The sequence below is a fragment of the Gordionus sp. m RMFG-2023 genome, chromosome 4 (genome assembly GCF_954871325.1).
Source record: "Gordionus sp. m RMFG-2023 chromosome 4, tfGorSpeb1-WG-v2, whole genome shotgun sequence".
Classification (NCBI taxonomy): Eukaryota; Metazoa; Nematomorpha; class Gordioida; order Chordodea; family Parachordodidae; genus Gordionus; species Gordionus sp. m RMFG-2023.
In genome coordinates this window covers 23,303,263-23,316,506 of record NC_088778.1, presented here as the reverse complement: position 1 = coordinate 23,316,506, position 13,244 = coordinate 23,303,263, and the positions used below count along the sequence as shown (strand labels likewise).

General features: G+C 27.5%; 1 protein-coding gene across 1 annotated transcript; it reads left to right on the top strand.

Annotated features, from left to right (window-relative positions):
- The first annotated feature begins 5,813 nt into the window (after nucleotides 1-5,813).
- LOC135928316 (tRNA (adenine(58)-N(1))-methyltransferase catalytic subunit TRMT61A-like) lies at nucleotides 5,814-12,900 on the top strand. Its single transcript, XM_065464758.1, has 2 exons — nucleotides 5,814-6,620; nucleotides 12,594-12,900. Exons 1-2 carry the CDS (start codon nucleotides 5,936-5,938, stop codon nucleotides 12,884-12,886), a joined length of 978 nt encoding a protein of 325 aa, XP_065320830.1. The 5' UTR covers nucleotides 5,814-5,935; the 3' UTR covers nucleotides 12,887-12,900.
- Nucleotides 12,901-13,244: the final 344 nt, after the last annotated feature.

Here is a 13,244-nt window from a genome sequence, read left to right as displayed (position 1 = left end):
TAAATATTTAATCTTATATATAATCATTTATAATTTCTAGATCATTGTCAAAATATGCCCAAAAATATTAACCAAAAAAAATATAAATGCTTGATTAAAAATTAAGATGGCAATATGATGAGCCTTATTAAACTTATTGCAGATTCTAGCCTGTTCTTAAAATGTATATACAGGATAATGAAGAAAGAAGAAGTGAGAAAAAAATTAAGGGATTAAAATCTAAATTATATTCAAATCTGTTATCATATAATAACATAAATATTCTTATTGAAACCATGAAAAATATGGTTATAAAAAAAATTCAAAAGGAGATTGAATTCAACAGGTGCTATTCAATTATAGTTGATGGCACATATGATGTATCGAATCGAAATCAGAAGCAATAGCTTTGATAGTGAGATATGTTGAAAATAGCGAGACACCTAAGCCCGTTGAAAGGCTGATTAGACATTTATTGTACGGGAAATACAACGGGCCTCGATATTAAAAAGAATATAATATCCAAGCTTGGCTCCATATATCTACCCCTCGAATTCCTAGTGGGCAAAGCTATGATGGCACCTCAAACATGAGTGGAAGAATTAATGGAGTGCAGGCTTTGATTAGAGCGGAGGCGCCAAAGGCAGCTTTTATTTGGTGCTATTGTCATCGATTAAATTTAATAGTTGTTCAATTATGCCAATCAGTAAAAGAGCTGCGAAATGTCTTGGGAATATTAGACGAAATTTACGTATATTTTAATGATGTTAAAAGATATGAAGTGCTCAAAACATGTCAGAGTGATTTACTGACAAAATCACATAGATTTTTACGCATCAAGAATACCACTCGGTAATATTATCTTAATTGTTTTGATATATAATGTTTATTTTATATTTATAGAAGCTGGCTAACATCATATAAGGCGATTGTAAATTTTTTTCAACTTTATGATGCTTTGAGGGCAGCTTTGGCAAATTTAAAGGATTCTGAAGATCCTGCCACTTCCACTATGGCTAGTGCTATAGTCTATAGAATAGAAAAATTTTATTTTATTTTATCACTATGTGTTTTGGATAAAATATTGTTGATAACAAGCTTGGCTTGTACAAAATTGCAAACCATTTCGAAGGATATAGGGTTTGCAATAAATCAAATACAATTGGCAAAAGATTGCCTGATTAATATGAGAAGTATAATTTAAATTATTATCTTTTATTATTTTACAATCCTAAAATTGATAATAACACTGAATTTTTGGATGTCTTTTCAAAGGCCCAAGATTTTATAAAGAAGAGAAATTTACCTTTTGATTTTGAAAGTTCAAGACTTCAAACATTACAATCCAAAAAGGAGAGGTATATATATACTTTCATCATTAAATATAATATTTTATTTTAGCTTTAAAATCAGTGTGTTTTATGCTGCACTTGATATGCAGTTTAGTGAAAGATTTAACGATGAATCGATAAAATTTTTGAGTCAAACATCATTTTTTATCCCAAAGGGAATGGCGGAAAAGGCAATTGTTAAAGATGATATCAAGGATATCTGTGAATTTTATCAATTAAATACAAGTCAAGTTTTTGAGGAAATGTTGATGTTTAGAAATATTTATAAAATGGCTAAAACGGGGGACGTAATTATTACTCGTGACCTAGAGGTTAAAGAAGATTTGTCAGATTCTGAGAATTGTAAATTTATTTAATTAAGATATTTTTACTAATACATTATTTAGCTTCTTCTGATGATGATAATAATTCTGAGATGAATGATTCAGATTGGAGAAACTATTCATTTATTTTACCTTATCGTCTGCTTATAAATTTTTCTGCTTTCCCAAATTTAACAATTTTATATAAATATTTATTAACTATTCCTACTACATCATGTACTGCCGAAAGGGTCATGAGTAAAATTAAAACAAGACTTCGTAGTGTCATGAAAGATCCATTTCTTAATAATTTAACCATTTTATCAATGGAAAATAATTTATTTAAACAATTAAATATTGATGAAATTATAAATTCTTTTGCTTTCTCTTCCCCTAATTTATCTAAATTATTAATTTAAAAATAATATTTTTAAAGCATATATTTTTTACATTATATTTATATTATAATAAATATTGATGCAATAAAAATTATTTTTGAAATTTATTGGTGTCAAAAAATAATTTACAATGGGGGGGGGGGGGGGGGTACTTTAGGGGGGTATTCTGCTTCTATCCCTCAAAAAGTGTAGGGGTCACTGGGCCGAGCTAATTGTTAAACAAATAAATATATTTTTTACATTGTAAAATTAATATTTTAAATACTGTGGCAAATCAAAAATAAGAGCATTGCAATCTCCTCTAACAAGACATCAATGTCAATCGGTATTTTGAAAATATTTGAACATTTTAATAAAATTTTAGTAATTGCTCCATAAAATTTATTGTCAATTTTTATCTGTAAATTATAAACACATCTGCAGCATAATTTTGTGAATCTTTATTAAAAAAGATTCTTCTGATTTCAACTTCATATAAACAGCATGTAGTAGATTTCCTACAGGTAAAATGACTCCTAAATATACTTCTGCCATTCATATTTGAAAATTTTTTCCAAAATGTTGGAACAGCTTTTGTAATTTATTTAAGAAATATATTTTTAAAGGTTTGTAATTTTAAAATTCTATCGATGGCGGGTATTAGGAACATGTCGCAACCAACATTGGACTGACTCAATTCTGTAAATACACTGGTTTTGCCAAATTCACCGAGGCATTATCATATCAAAAAGCTGACATGCAATTCATTGATAATCCAAATCTGGTACGTTTACCATTATATGGTTAGTTATGTCTTTGGATTATTCACTATTTGATGGAAAAAAATTTAATATTTTTATTAAAACGAACTTAATTTTGTTGGAATAGCGGAGGATCAAGGGAAATATTTTAATATTTCCCTTATTAGATGCATCTGTTAGAATTGCATATATATGCCGATTCAAATAGTCAAGAATTGACCTCCTGGATTCAGGTTCTAAAATATTGTTGATAGCCTTGCTCATTTTTGTAAAGTTTCCATTTATCTCGGAGGCGTTAAATATTATGGGTAAAAGATTCTACCCATATTGTGATGATAAGTAGCTCTGTGAATGTTGTACTACATGATAAGTGTATATCATTGCCGCAACCATTGATAAAAATATAACTATTTATTAGTTACAGTTACATTATGAGTTACTTTCTGATTTTTATAAATTTAGTCTATTAATTATAAAAATAGATTTTAGTTTATGTATTAAGAATTAATGATTCACTCAAATATTTACAAATATAATATTTATATATACAGTTGTTGCAAATATAAATTTTAAACTTATTACAAATATATATTTTTTAATGTTAATTCAAATAGAACTGTATAATATTGGAGTTTTTTTGTCAAGAAAATTGTGATAATAAGAATATTAAGGGAAGGGTATTAGATAATTTATTTTTTTTAAAATTATATATGTATGCATTCTATTGTATAATTTGGAAAACATTTTAGATAGAATTTACCAAATTTTTTGGAAGGCATGAACAAGAGGACCATGACAAAAAATACCCTAGATAATTCCCCAATTTTCAAAAAAATTAAATTAGCTTATAGAATGAAGGTTATTTGATTAATCTTTTGTTGAAGGAAATGATATTTGATATCTGCATTATAATATTTTGTTTTTCTTTCCTGGTCTTTGTCTTTTCTTATTAGTAAATAATGATGACTTCTACCCAGTGGCATAGCTAGGAATTTTCCATAGAGGGGGTCCATACATATAAAAGCCTGGAGGGCTTCGCCCCCAGACCCCCCTTTAAGGGGCCTTCGGCCCTTTTGTCCGACCTTCGGCCGGGTTTATCTTACAAATCATAACCATATCTTCGATTATTTTTTTAAATGCATCAATAATTTGTTTTATAATTTAATAGATTATTCTCAATCTTTATAATAATACTATCCAGAATAATTTCAATAAAATATAATATCCTTCCACAAACATCAAAACCAGAAAAATAAAAATATTATTGGTATTTATTTGATATAAAGTCACCACTTATAAGTCTTTTGAACAATCTAAAAATAAATTTTTGCTCTGGGAGGGGTCCAAACCCAAAAACCACCTCCATATTTACGCCACTGCTTCTACCTATGACAAAGAATATCAATAAATTTGTCGATCCAACTGTATATCTCCCCTCCATCCAAACCCCCCCCCTCCATACCGAGTCAAACCCTACAAGACCACTATACATGGGTCATTAAGCCCCGCCGACCAAACCTAAATATTTTTTTTATTTTTTTTTTTATCTTCTTTAAATTATATATTTTTATAAAGTTATAGTATATTAATTATAATCTAAAAATAAAATAAGTTATTTAAATATATTATTTAGATTTATCCTATTTTTAGATGTAACTAGTTACTTTTGGCAGTTACATTTCAAAAAATATAACTAGTTACAGTTAATAGTTACAATTTTTAAAATATAACTAGTTACAGTTATTTTTTAGCAAAAATGTAACCTGTTACAGGTATTACTTTTAACTAGTTACTTTACGTGATAATTAAGCGCTTATCCCTATAATGTTAAACACAAACACACGATAGATTTCCAATTGTGGTAGTTTTGCGGGACTTTCGCATAAAATATATTTTTTACATTTGTAAAATTAAAATCCTTTGTTTTTTTTATAAAATTAATATATTTTAATAAATCAAGATGTTATTTTAATAATAAAAATAGTATTTAAAAATTTATGTCTAGTACTATAATTAACTATTTTATTTTGAAAAATAGTTACTGACTTTGTATTATAAAAATTATTATAAAAAGTATAGGCAGATAACTAAGTCAATTTAAAATCCTGACCGAAGAAAAAATTTTTTGCAATGTTTATTTCTACCACAATTTACATATTTCTCCCGCAAAATAACAAATTTCTCCCTCAATCTGAAAACTTTGACCTATCAACCCTGTTCAGGATAGAGCCCTAAGTAGCCAATCCAACCAAAGTAGGTCGTACTTAGACAAATGATGTATATATGCAGTATTAAATTGGCGATTTATTTATTAAATGTAGTTAAAAATTTACATAAACAGGAGTCAGCTGTAAAGTTATTTTGTGGTTTGCATGCTTATTGAATGATTATAATGTGAATTTGTATAATGATTTATGGCAATTAGTCGACGAGAAAAACATAAAATTGCATTATAGTTAATACCTATGTACAACATTTATAATGAATGAATGGCCAATCTAGTAGTATCTATATCGATGATTTGGGCTAACAATTCTCAACTTAATAAGACCCTGAATTTAAAACTTGTTTGGATAGAATCGGATTCAGACTCTAGTAAAATTTTGAACTATTTTATTTTCCTAATGTTTTTACGATATTGTTTTAAGAATTTTATTATCATTTAGCACTCAAAATTTTTTGACATTCGTTATAAATATTTTTTAAGCAGTAGATTAAAAAAAATTCTTTTAAAATAAAATTTTATAGATCACCCCTACTATCTATGAATAATAATATTTAATGAATGGGTTAAACAAATTTTTTCAAATCTATTCTCGTCGCTGGACTTAAAAAAAATATGTCCTATACCAGCATTTCGTTGAATCCCTATGTTAAAAAAATAAATCAGGATAAAATCATTATTAAATAAATGTTTAATATATAAATCTTATCTTTATTAAATTGAAAAATTATTTATTATGTGTTACTAACACATTGTCACTAAACATTAACTAATTTCTGGCATGAAAAATAAATATTTAACTTAAAGGTTCGGTTTTTTTACAACTTACATTTAAAATTTGATCAACTTCTTTAAAGAAATCATCAATATCCTTGTTATTATTTGTTAAGTAATCTTCATTCATATCCTTTTTCCTTGTAATGTATAAAATAAAACATGTATGAATTTTTTAAAGTACAAAGAATATATAGAAGAAGGTGATTTGATAATAGTATGGCAAGGAAGAACCTCACAGTTTTGTTTTAATGTTTTTAATGGAGAAATGCACCAAACAAAATATGGAGCCATTAAGCATGCAGATTTGATTGGAAAAAAATATGGATCTAAATTTCCTTGTGGTATACACAAAATTACAAAAGAGCCAACTGGGTGGATTTATATATTGCATCCAAATTTAGAAGCTTGGACTAAATTACTACCTCATAGAACACAAATTCTTTATCCAACCGATATTTCAATTATAATGTTTGAACTAGATATAACACCTGGCAAAATTGTGTGTGAGAGTGGAACTGGTAGTGGATCACTTTCTCATTACATTTTAAATGGAATTATACCAGGAGGTCATCTTTTTACTTATGATATAGATAAAAATCGTTGTGACATAGCCAGAAAAGAATTTAGTAGTCATGGTTATAAAGATGGAATTGATTTCACTGTAATTACTAAAAATGTATGTCTAGATGGTTTTGATATTCCAGAAAATGAAAAGAATAAGATGGAATATTTAGAAAATATTGGTATAGATAGTAAAGTATTACATTTACCTAAAGCAAATATTATAATATTGGATCTTCCTACACCATGGTTAGCTATTCCCAATATAACAAAAATTTTCAGATATGGTAAATTAAATAGTGCCTTTCAATTGTTTTGTATTTTTTTAAAAGCAGACGATTTTTATTATAATTTTGGCATAATTAATAATATTTAACAGAAGTGTACTAATATAATTTTGGCCAATATTGATAATGAAGCATAATATGAGGCATCTATTGGTCTTATTCTAGCATAGTGTTTTTTTTAAAAAATCCAATTATCCCTGAATTTTTTAAATATCCTAAAAATATTTAAATAATTATTATAAAGCACCCACTGCATAAGGCAGATATCTGTAAAACATAGTCCATGGGCTGAGAAACATTTTTAAAAAAATTTAATGGGCTAAGTTAGTTAATTTGTACAAAATAACAGGGTGGGCTGAACAATTTATACAGAAAAAATAGATCTGGGCCCTGATGTTTGAAATTAATTAATATTAGCTGAAATAACATAGATTTTATTTTAAGAACTGCATAAGTGAATTAAATATAAAATTAAAAATTTTATTCTCTATTTTTAAGAAAATTATAGACTGGACATTTTGTAAAATTTATTGGCCAAGCCAGATATTAAAATGCTGGCATATATTATTGAATTTAAAGTTAATGTTTTGATTTATTCTATTAATAAATTCTAATATGCTTATTTCTTTATATCGCTTTCTAACTAAAATGGCAAATTTATAAAAGATTAAACAAGTTAATCTTATGGGACTTAATTTTTGATCTAGTCCAACCTATGAAGTAGAGGTGGGTGTGGACCTAATTTTTTATTCATGGCCTTCCCACTCAGAGTGGCAGTAATCATGCTTGACACTAAAAAAAAATCCAACCTGCCCAATCATGAAAGGCTATATTTTGATTTGCACCCAAAAATTTATAGGGTTTTTAAATTTTTAAAACTTATTGCTATAATTTTACACTTTTTTGAATTTATTCTATTTATTTCTCTAACTCCATAATTCATATTAACCCTGTATTGCATGTAATATGTTAGAATAATTTTTTTTGGCAAACTAGATTTTTTATTTCTCTAGATACTATTGATAATCTCATGGCTCACTTTTTTTAAAAAAATTCTAAATTTCTTAGAAGATGAACGGTATGTGGATTTAAATACACATTATGCAATTAAGGATACAAATTTCAATTATTTCCACAATAATTTTTATTGTACTTTAAACTATATAAAATTTTATTTAAATACAACAAATATTAAAGGTTTAAACATTTTAATTTTCATAAAAATCTATAAAACAATTATTTGTGGGCATAAAACATAAATATACACCACATTTTTTGCAAGATACTTTTCTTATAAATAAGCATCCTGGCATTTTACATCTACCCTTCTTATCATTATATTTTGGCCAATGAGCCGTGAGGTCTTTCCTAACCTCTTCAAGTGGTAAATATTGAGCTGGTCCTTTTTTACATATTTCCCGATAACCAGTTTGAACTGATTTTCGTTTTGGTATATTGTTTGAAGTGCATTTGCCATATTTGCAAAGGACTTCCGCCACTGAAATTTTGAAATTGTACAAACTTAATCGATCCTTGCATGCTATTGATAAACTATTACAATCACGTTTATATAGCAACCATGAATTTATAAGTAACATGTCAAACATATGAAATAAAATTCTATGGTACTATTTTCTTGATTTCGTATGAATTCTATATAGGAAAGTGAAGAATCCATGAGATCTACACCTCCCATTGATTTATTATATAATTTAACAATATTTGGACATTTTATCAAGATTTTTCCCTTTTTTTTCCATATCTCTCAGTCTATTAGAGGATGTGCACCTACAAAAGTGCTTAATAAAGTCACAGCACGATTGTCGTGCCACTTCACTGAATTTAGCTCCACTCCGTTTATTATTGTTTTTTTTTGAAACAAAAAATTCTCGCCTTTTTTTTTAACTCCTTATCTGTTGGGAAGTTTATATTTGGAAGTCGATTACCTCTGACCATGGCCGCGCAAAATATCCCTCTTTGAGCGAGTACGACTAGCAAATTTGGGGAACAAAACCAGTTATCAAAAAATAATTTATAATTAATTTGCTGCGGTATATACATCAGATAATCCTTCCGCTGCTAGTATTTTCCCAGAATATATTTCAAAACTATGCAGAAGGCCATCATCTCTGCATAGTAGAAATACTTTATAGCCCCATTTTTTGGGCTTTTGAGGGTTATATTGTTTCAACCTGCTTATCCCTTTGTATGGAATAATTTGCTCATCTACGCAAATGTTTTCGTTTATCGATAAAGATTTTAGTATGTTATTGGTTAGAGTTATTAGGGGTCTAATTTTATGTAGTGGGTCATGGCCTTCACTTCCAAGTGGAATTCTAAACTATTTTTCTCCTAGTGTTTTCTTTTTTATTATTGATATTTTCTTTTTCTTCCGAATCATCTGTCTCATTGAAATCTATATATTTATAGATTATATAAGAGCATAAATTTTAAATATACCTAAATCATTATTTTGTGTTGATAGAAACTCATCATCAGACGTTTCACTTAAATTTGAATCTTCACTATCATTAGGTATGTCACCACAATTCATAATTCTAAAAATATAAAACTCAAATAAAATACCTTATTTGCATAATGTGTCTTTAAAACCACGTATGATTTTTACAAAATATAATTATCAAAAATAATAAATATATATAAAATAATTTCATAACATTTATTTTTCCCTTTTATTCATCTAATTTTAATGTTTTGGAATTTGTCAAATATATTATTTTTCCTTTTCCGATGGGTAGAAAATTGAGAAGAAAAATTTTATAAAAAAATAGCCATTTTTAAAAATAGGGTTTATTAAAATGCGAAATTAAAAATAAATAATAGATCACGTGGCCCAAATTAAAATTCCAATCGAAGATATAGAATATGGCTTCAAATACACACCATGCAATTGATTTAAAATTTATTTATAAGATATTTATTATACAATTTGTAGTATGTGGAATGAGATACACAGTATGCAATACAGGGTTTAATAATAAAAAATAAATACAATTTATAAATCGAAATTTTTATTTGGAAGAAAAATGTCCATGTTTTTTTTCAATTGTATACGCCTTTCCTCTAATAAGCGATTGGCTACAGAAAATAGCCTTTTACTTGAAGCCATACTTGCTGGGGTTGACATATCAAATTTTACTCACTAATTTTCTCCAAAAAGAAAATGAAAATTCTTGCTTCCAAAACTTCAAAATATTGTCATTATTATTTGTCTTATGAATCTTTTAAGTTCATCTTTACAGCTTTCATTGGTAGATGTTAATGCTTCATCAGAATCATCTAGAAATTCTCTAAATGTTTCATTTAGAATATGCGATTTTTATGATTGTAGGATGAATTAGGAAAGTTATAAATGATAGTTGGCATTGACTTATGCACATCTAATTTTATATCATTTAGCTTTTTTAGGTTGTTTATAATTTCTTTTTTTTCTTTTTTATTAAAAATTTAAGGCTTTTGAAATTCAGATTTAGAATTAAGCCTATCTTATGTATTGGCTTCATAATAAATCTTTCTTTTACAAAAAATCTTGTCGTTTATTACGGTTTTGATTATTATTGTATCACCCTTAGAAGGTTGAGAAAATTTTACTAATTTCCATAGATAAACTTCATTTATTGTGGGATTAGCATCTGCACTCAGATTATCTGAGCATTATTTATATATTGATAAAAATTTATCTAACTTGTGTATAATGTTGATACCAATTGTGGCTAATCTATTTAATTCCTGCTTGCTAAGCAAGTACTCCTTTATTTCATAATATGATTTTAAGGAACTCTGTATCATGATATACAGAGTTCCACCTCGTTATTACATATTAGGGTGTGGCTTGGTTTGCTATTTGCTCTAGATTGTTTGAAATGCACTATTTTCTTTTACACCATTTATATTTAAGGCTATTTCAGTTAACAATTGTCAAAATGATATCCTTTCGTCATATTTCAATGCATTAAGGTTTGCTCCGTTTTCAATCACAACTATACATTTATTTAAATAATTTTCTACTTCTGTGTATTCTTCTAAAATTGAATTACTATACTTTTATTATTGACGCCTGTTTTCCCTTGTGGATAAAACAAATGTTTTTAATTCAAAATCCTTATTGATAATGTCCTGAAATGGTTAAAAACTTCGATTTTTATAGTCATCCATCCAAAAATCGGTGGTTTTTGACGATGCTTTTAATCTTCATTTTAATTTCATCGTATATTTTTAGGGCTATAGTATTCATGAGAGTTATTTTAGCTCACAAGTATATCTTTTATATTATGTTGCCCATATGTAACACCACCATTTATTAACTCTTGGCCTAGCTTGTAAAATCCTTCACTTTATGTTGCATTTAAAGGTCGAAGATCTTTACAAATAAAATATAACTGACTTTTTTGTAAAATTGCTTTTGATTTGTCTTTTAAACTTATATATTGTCTGACTATAATAATTTTTTTAAGGCACATTTATTGAACATATAAATTTTAAAGTTTAAGCGAAATTTAGCAAAAAGTCTCATGACAAAACACCTAAACATAAAAAAAAGTAGAACTTGCGGCATGATACCGGATGTTGTTTATAAAATGCGGAAGATTGTTGTCAAAAATTATTCTTTTTAAAAAACAACTTAAATAAGAAAATATATATTATAATTAGTGCAAATTTATGTTTATAAAAAAAAACAATTTTAAATATTAAATTTTCGTGATTCACGAGAAATCACGCCCGATCACGCCGGGGAAAAATTTTGGGAAGGCCCATCACGCTCAGTCACACTTAATAATATTAAATTTCACACTCACGCCGTGACCCATCATGACACAATGAGTCATGCATAATTTCACGGCCCGCGCCCACCTCTACTATGAGGTATCTGTTCGAGAATATAAATATTTTTAATTTTATGGGGCTAACCTTGGGTAATTGCAGTTTTAACCATCTGAGCCAATTTTTATATCTATTTTTAAAAGGAAAAACTATCTCTTTAGCTTGGGGTTTTTATTGAAAATATACATTTAACTTTGAAGAGCAGTAATAAATTAACACGCGCTTCAATGCCTAATTAATTTTCTTCGTTACACGCCTGTAGATTGAGCTTAATAAGTCGGTTTTTAGTCTATTCAATTATATTGATTAGAAATCTGCAAATCATGGCCCCGCCTAGTCCGAAGGGTTTCAGGGTGGGCTGGGTCTATTTTTTAAATATGGTATTACATTTTGACAAATAATTTGATATATTTTAAAATTCTTGCAAGAAACACGGCCTTATTATTTTTTAATTTTCTCTATTTAAATAAATTCAGTCCAGACCTGGAAGGCAGATATTTTTATTTCGGGTCGGGCTTTTCGGGACAAAAAAAATTTGATTGGGCTGGGCAGGTCAAATTTATTTTAAGAAATTTCGGGCTGGGCTTAAAAAATCAGGACAGATTCAGATCACTACTTGGTAAAAAATTTTGTAAATTAGTTAATTGTGAAAAAATCATAAATACTAAGATAAATAAATTAATAATATTTTCTAAATTTAATTTTAGCCAGATTGTAAATTTATTATTATAAAAAATCCAATGCATGTATAAAATATAAATCAATGAATATAAATAAAAGGGTATGTGAGGTGAGGACCTCCCCCCCCTACGGCGCTAGTCTCGACATCTATTAGCGAAATCTCTAGGGTTAGGCAATATTTTTCTGACTAAAATATTGGTATCCGTTTTTAGAAATCGGCTTAAAACGAGCCGTTTAACAACACTACTTAAAAGGCGGCTAAATGAGGTTTGTTCAATTAGAAAAAGAAGCTAGTGTTGCTGCTGATGTATTATCCCAATAAGGAAATTGGGGACCACAAATTAAAACAAAATTTGAAAATTGTGGTATCAGTAATTATCAGTATTGGCAATATCTTATACTCCTCTGATATTTAAATGTTAATTCGATAAATTTATATTTTAATATTAGGAGGAAGAATAGTATCCTTTTCTCCTTGTATAGAACAAGTTCAAAGAAGTGTTGAAGCCTTAAAATCAAATAATTTTTGTCATATCAAAACAGTGGAATGTATGGCAATTCCATATAACTTCAAAGAAATAATCTTACCAGATTTAAAAACAAATAAAATGACAGATGGGGATAATCAAGCTTTACACGAGAAAAATGATACTTCTGATTTAAACTATTCTGTTTTATCCAGACTACCAAAATTTACAAGTCATACTGGATATTTAACCTTTGCAACACTATTTCCTAAATGAACCTTTTCTTTAAAATTGACTTATTGTATTATGTTATTGTAAAATAAAAAGATGGTTGTTTTAATTTAAGTCAGAAGGATATCATAATAGAATTTTTTTTTATATATTAAACTATATATGGGTTTATTTACTTAGTAAAATTTTCATGTCCCCATATATATTAGACTTTTTTTAAAAAAATTTTCGGCAAAGGAATTTTAAACCTATACAACACAAGTTTGAATAATATTCCCGTCGTTATTTTGATTTTTCTTTCTTATGACGTTTAGACATCAGATTCTATACATTTAAACAATTTATCCTCTTTTAAGATAATATCTATTTTCTTGAGAATAAACTATACTTTTTGTCAAGTCAG

What these genes read in the sequence shown, in the direction of transcription:
- LOC135928316 (XM_065464758.1), top strand. Translation starts at nt 5,936, where the DNA reads ATGAATTTTTTAAAGTACAAAGAATATATAGAAGAAGGTGATTTGATA. An exon ending in AACAAAAATTTTCAGATATG is followed by an intron (nt 6,621 to 12,593) that starts GTAAATTAAATA and finishes TTTTAATATTAG; the next exon opens with GAGGAAGAATAGTATCCTTT.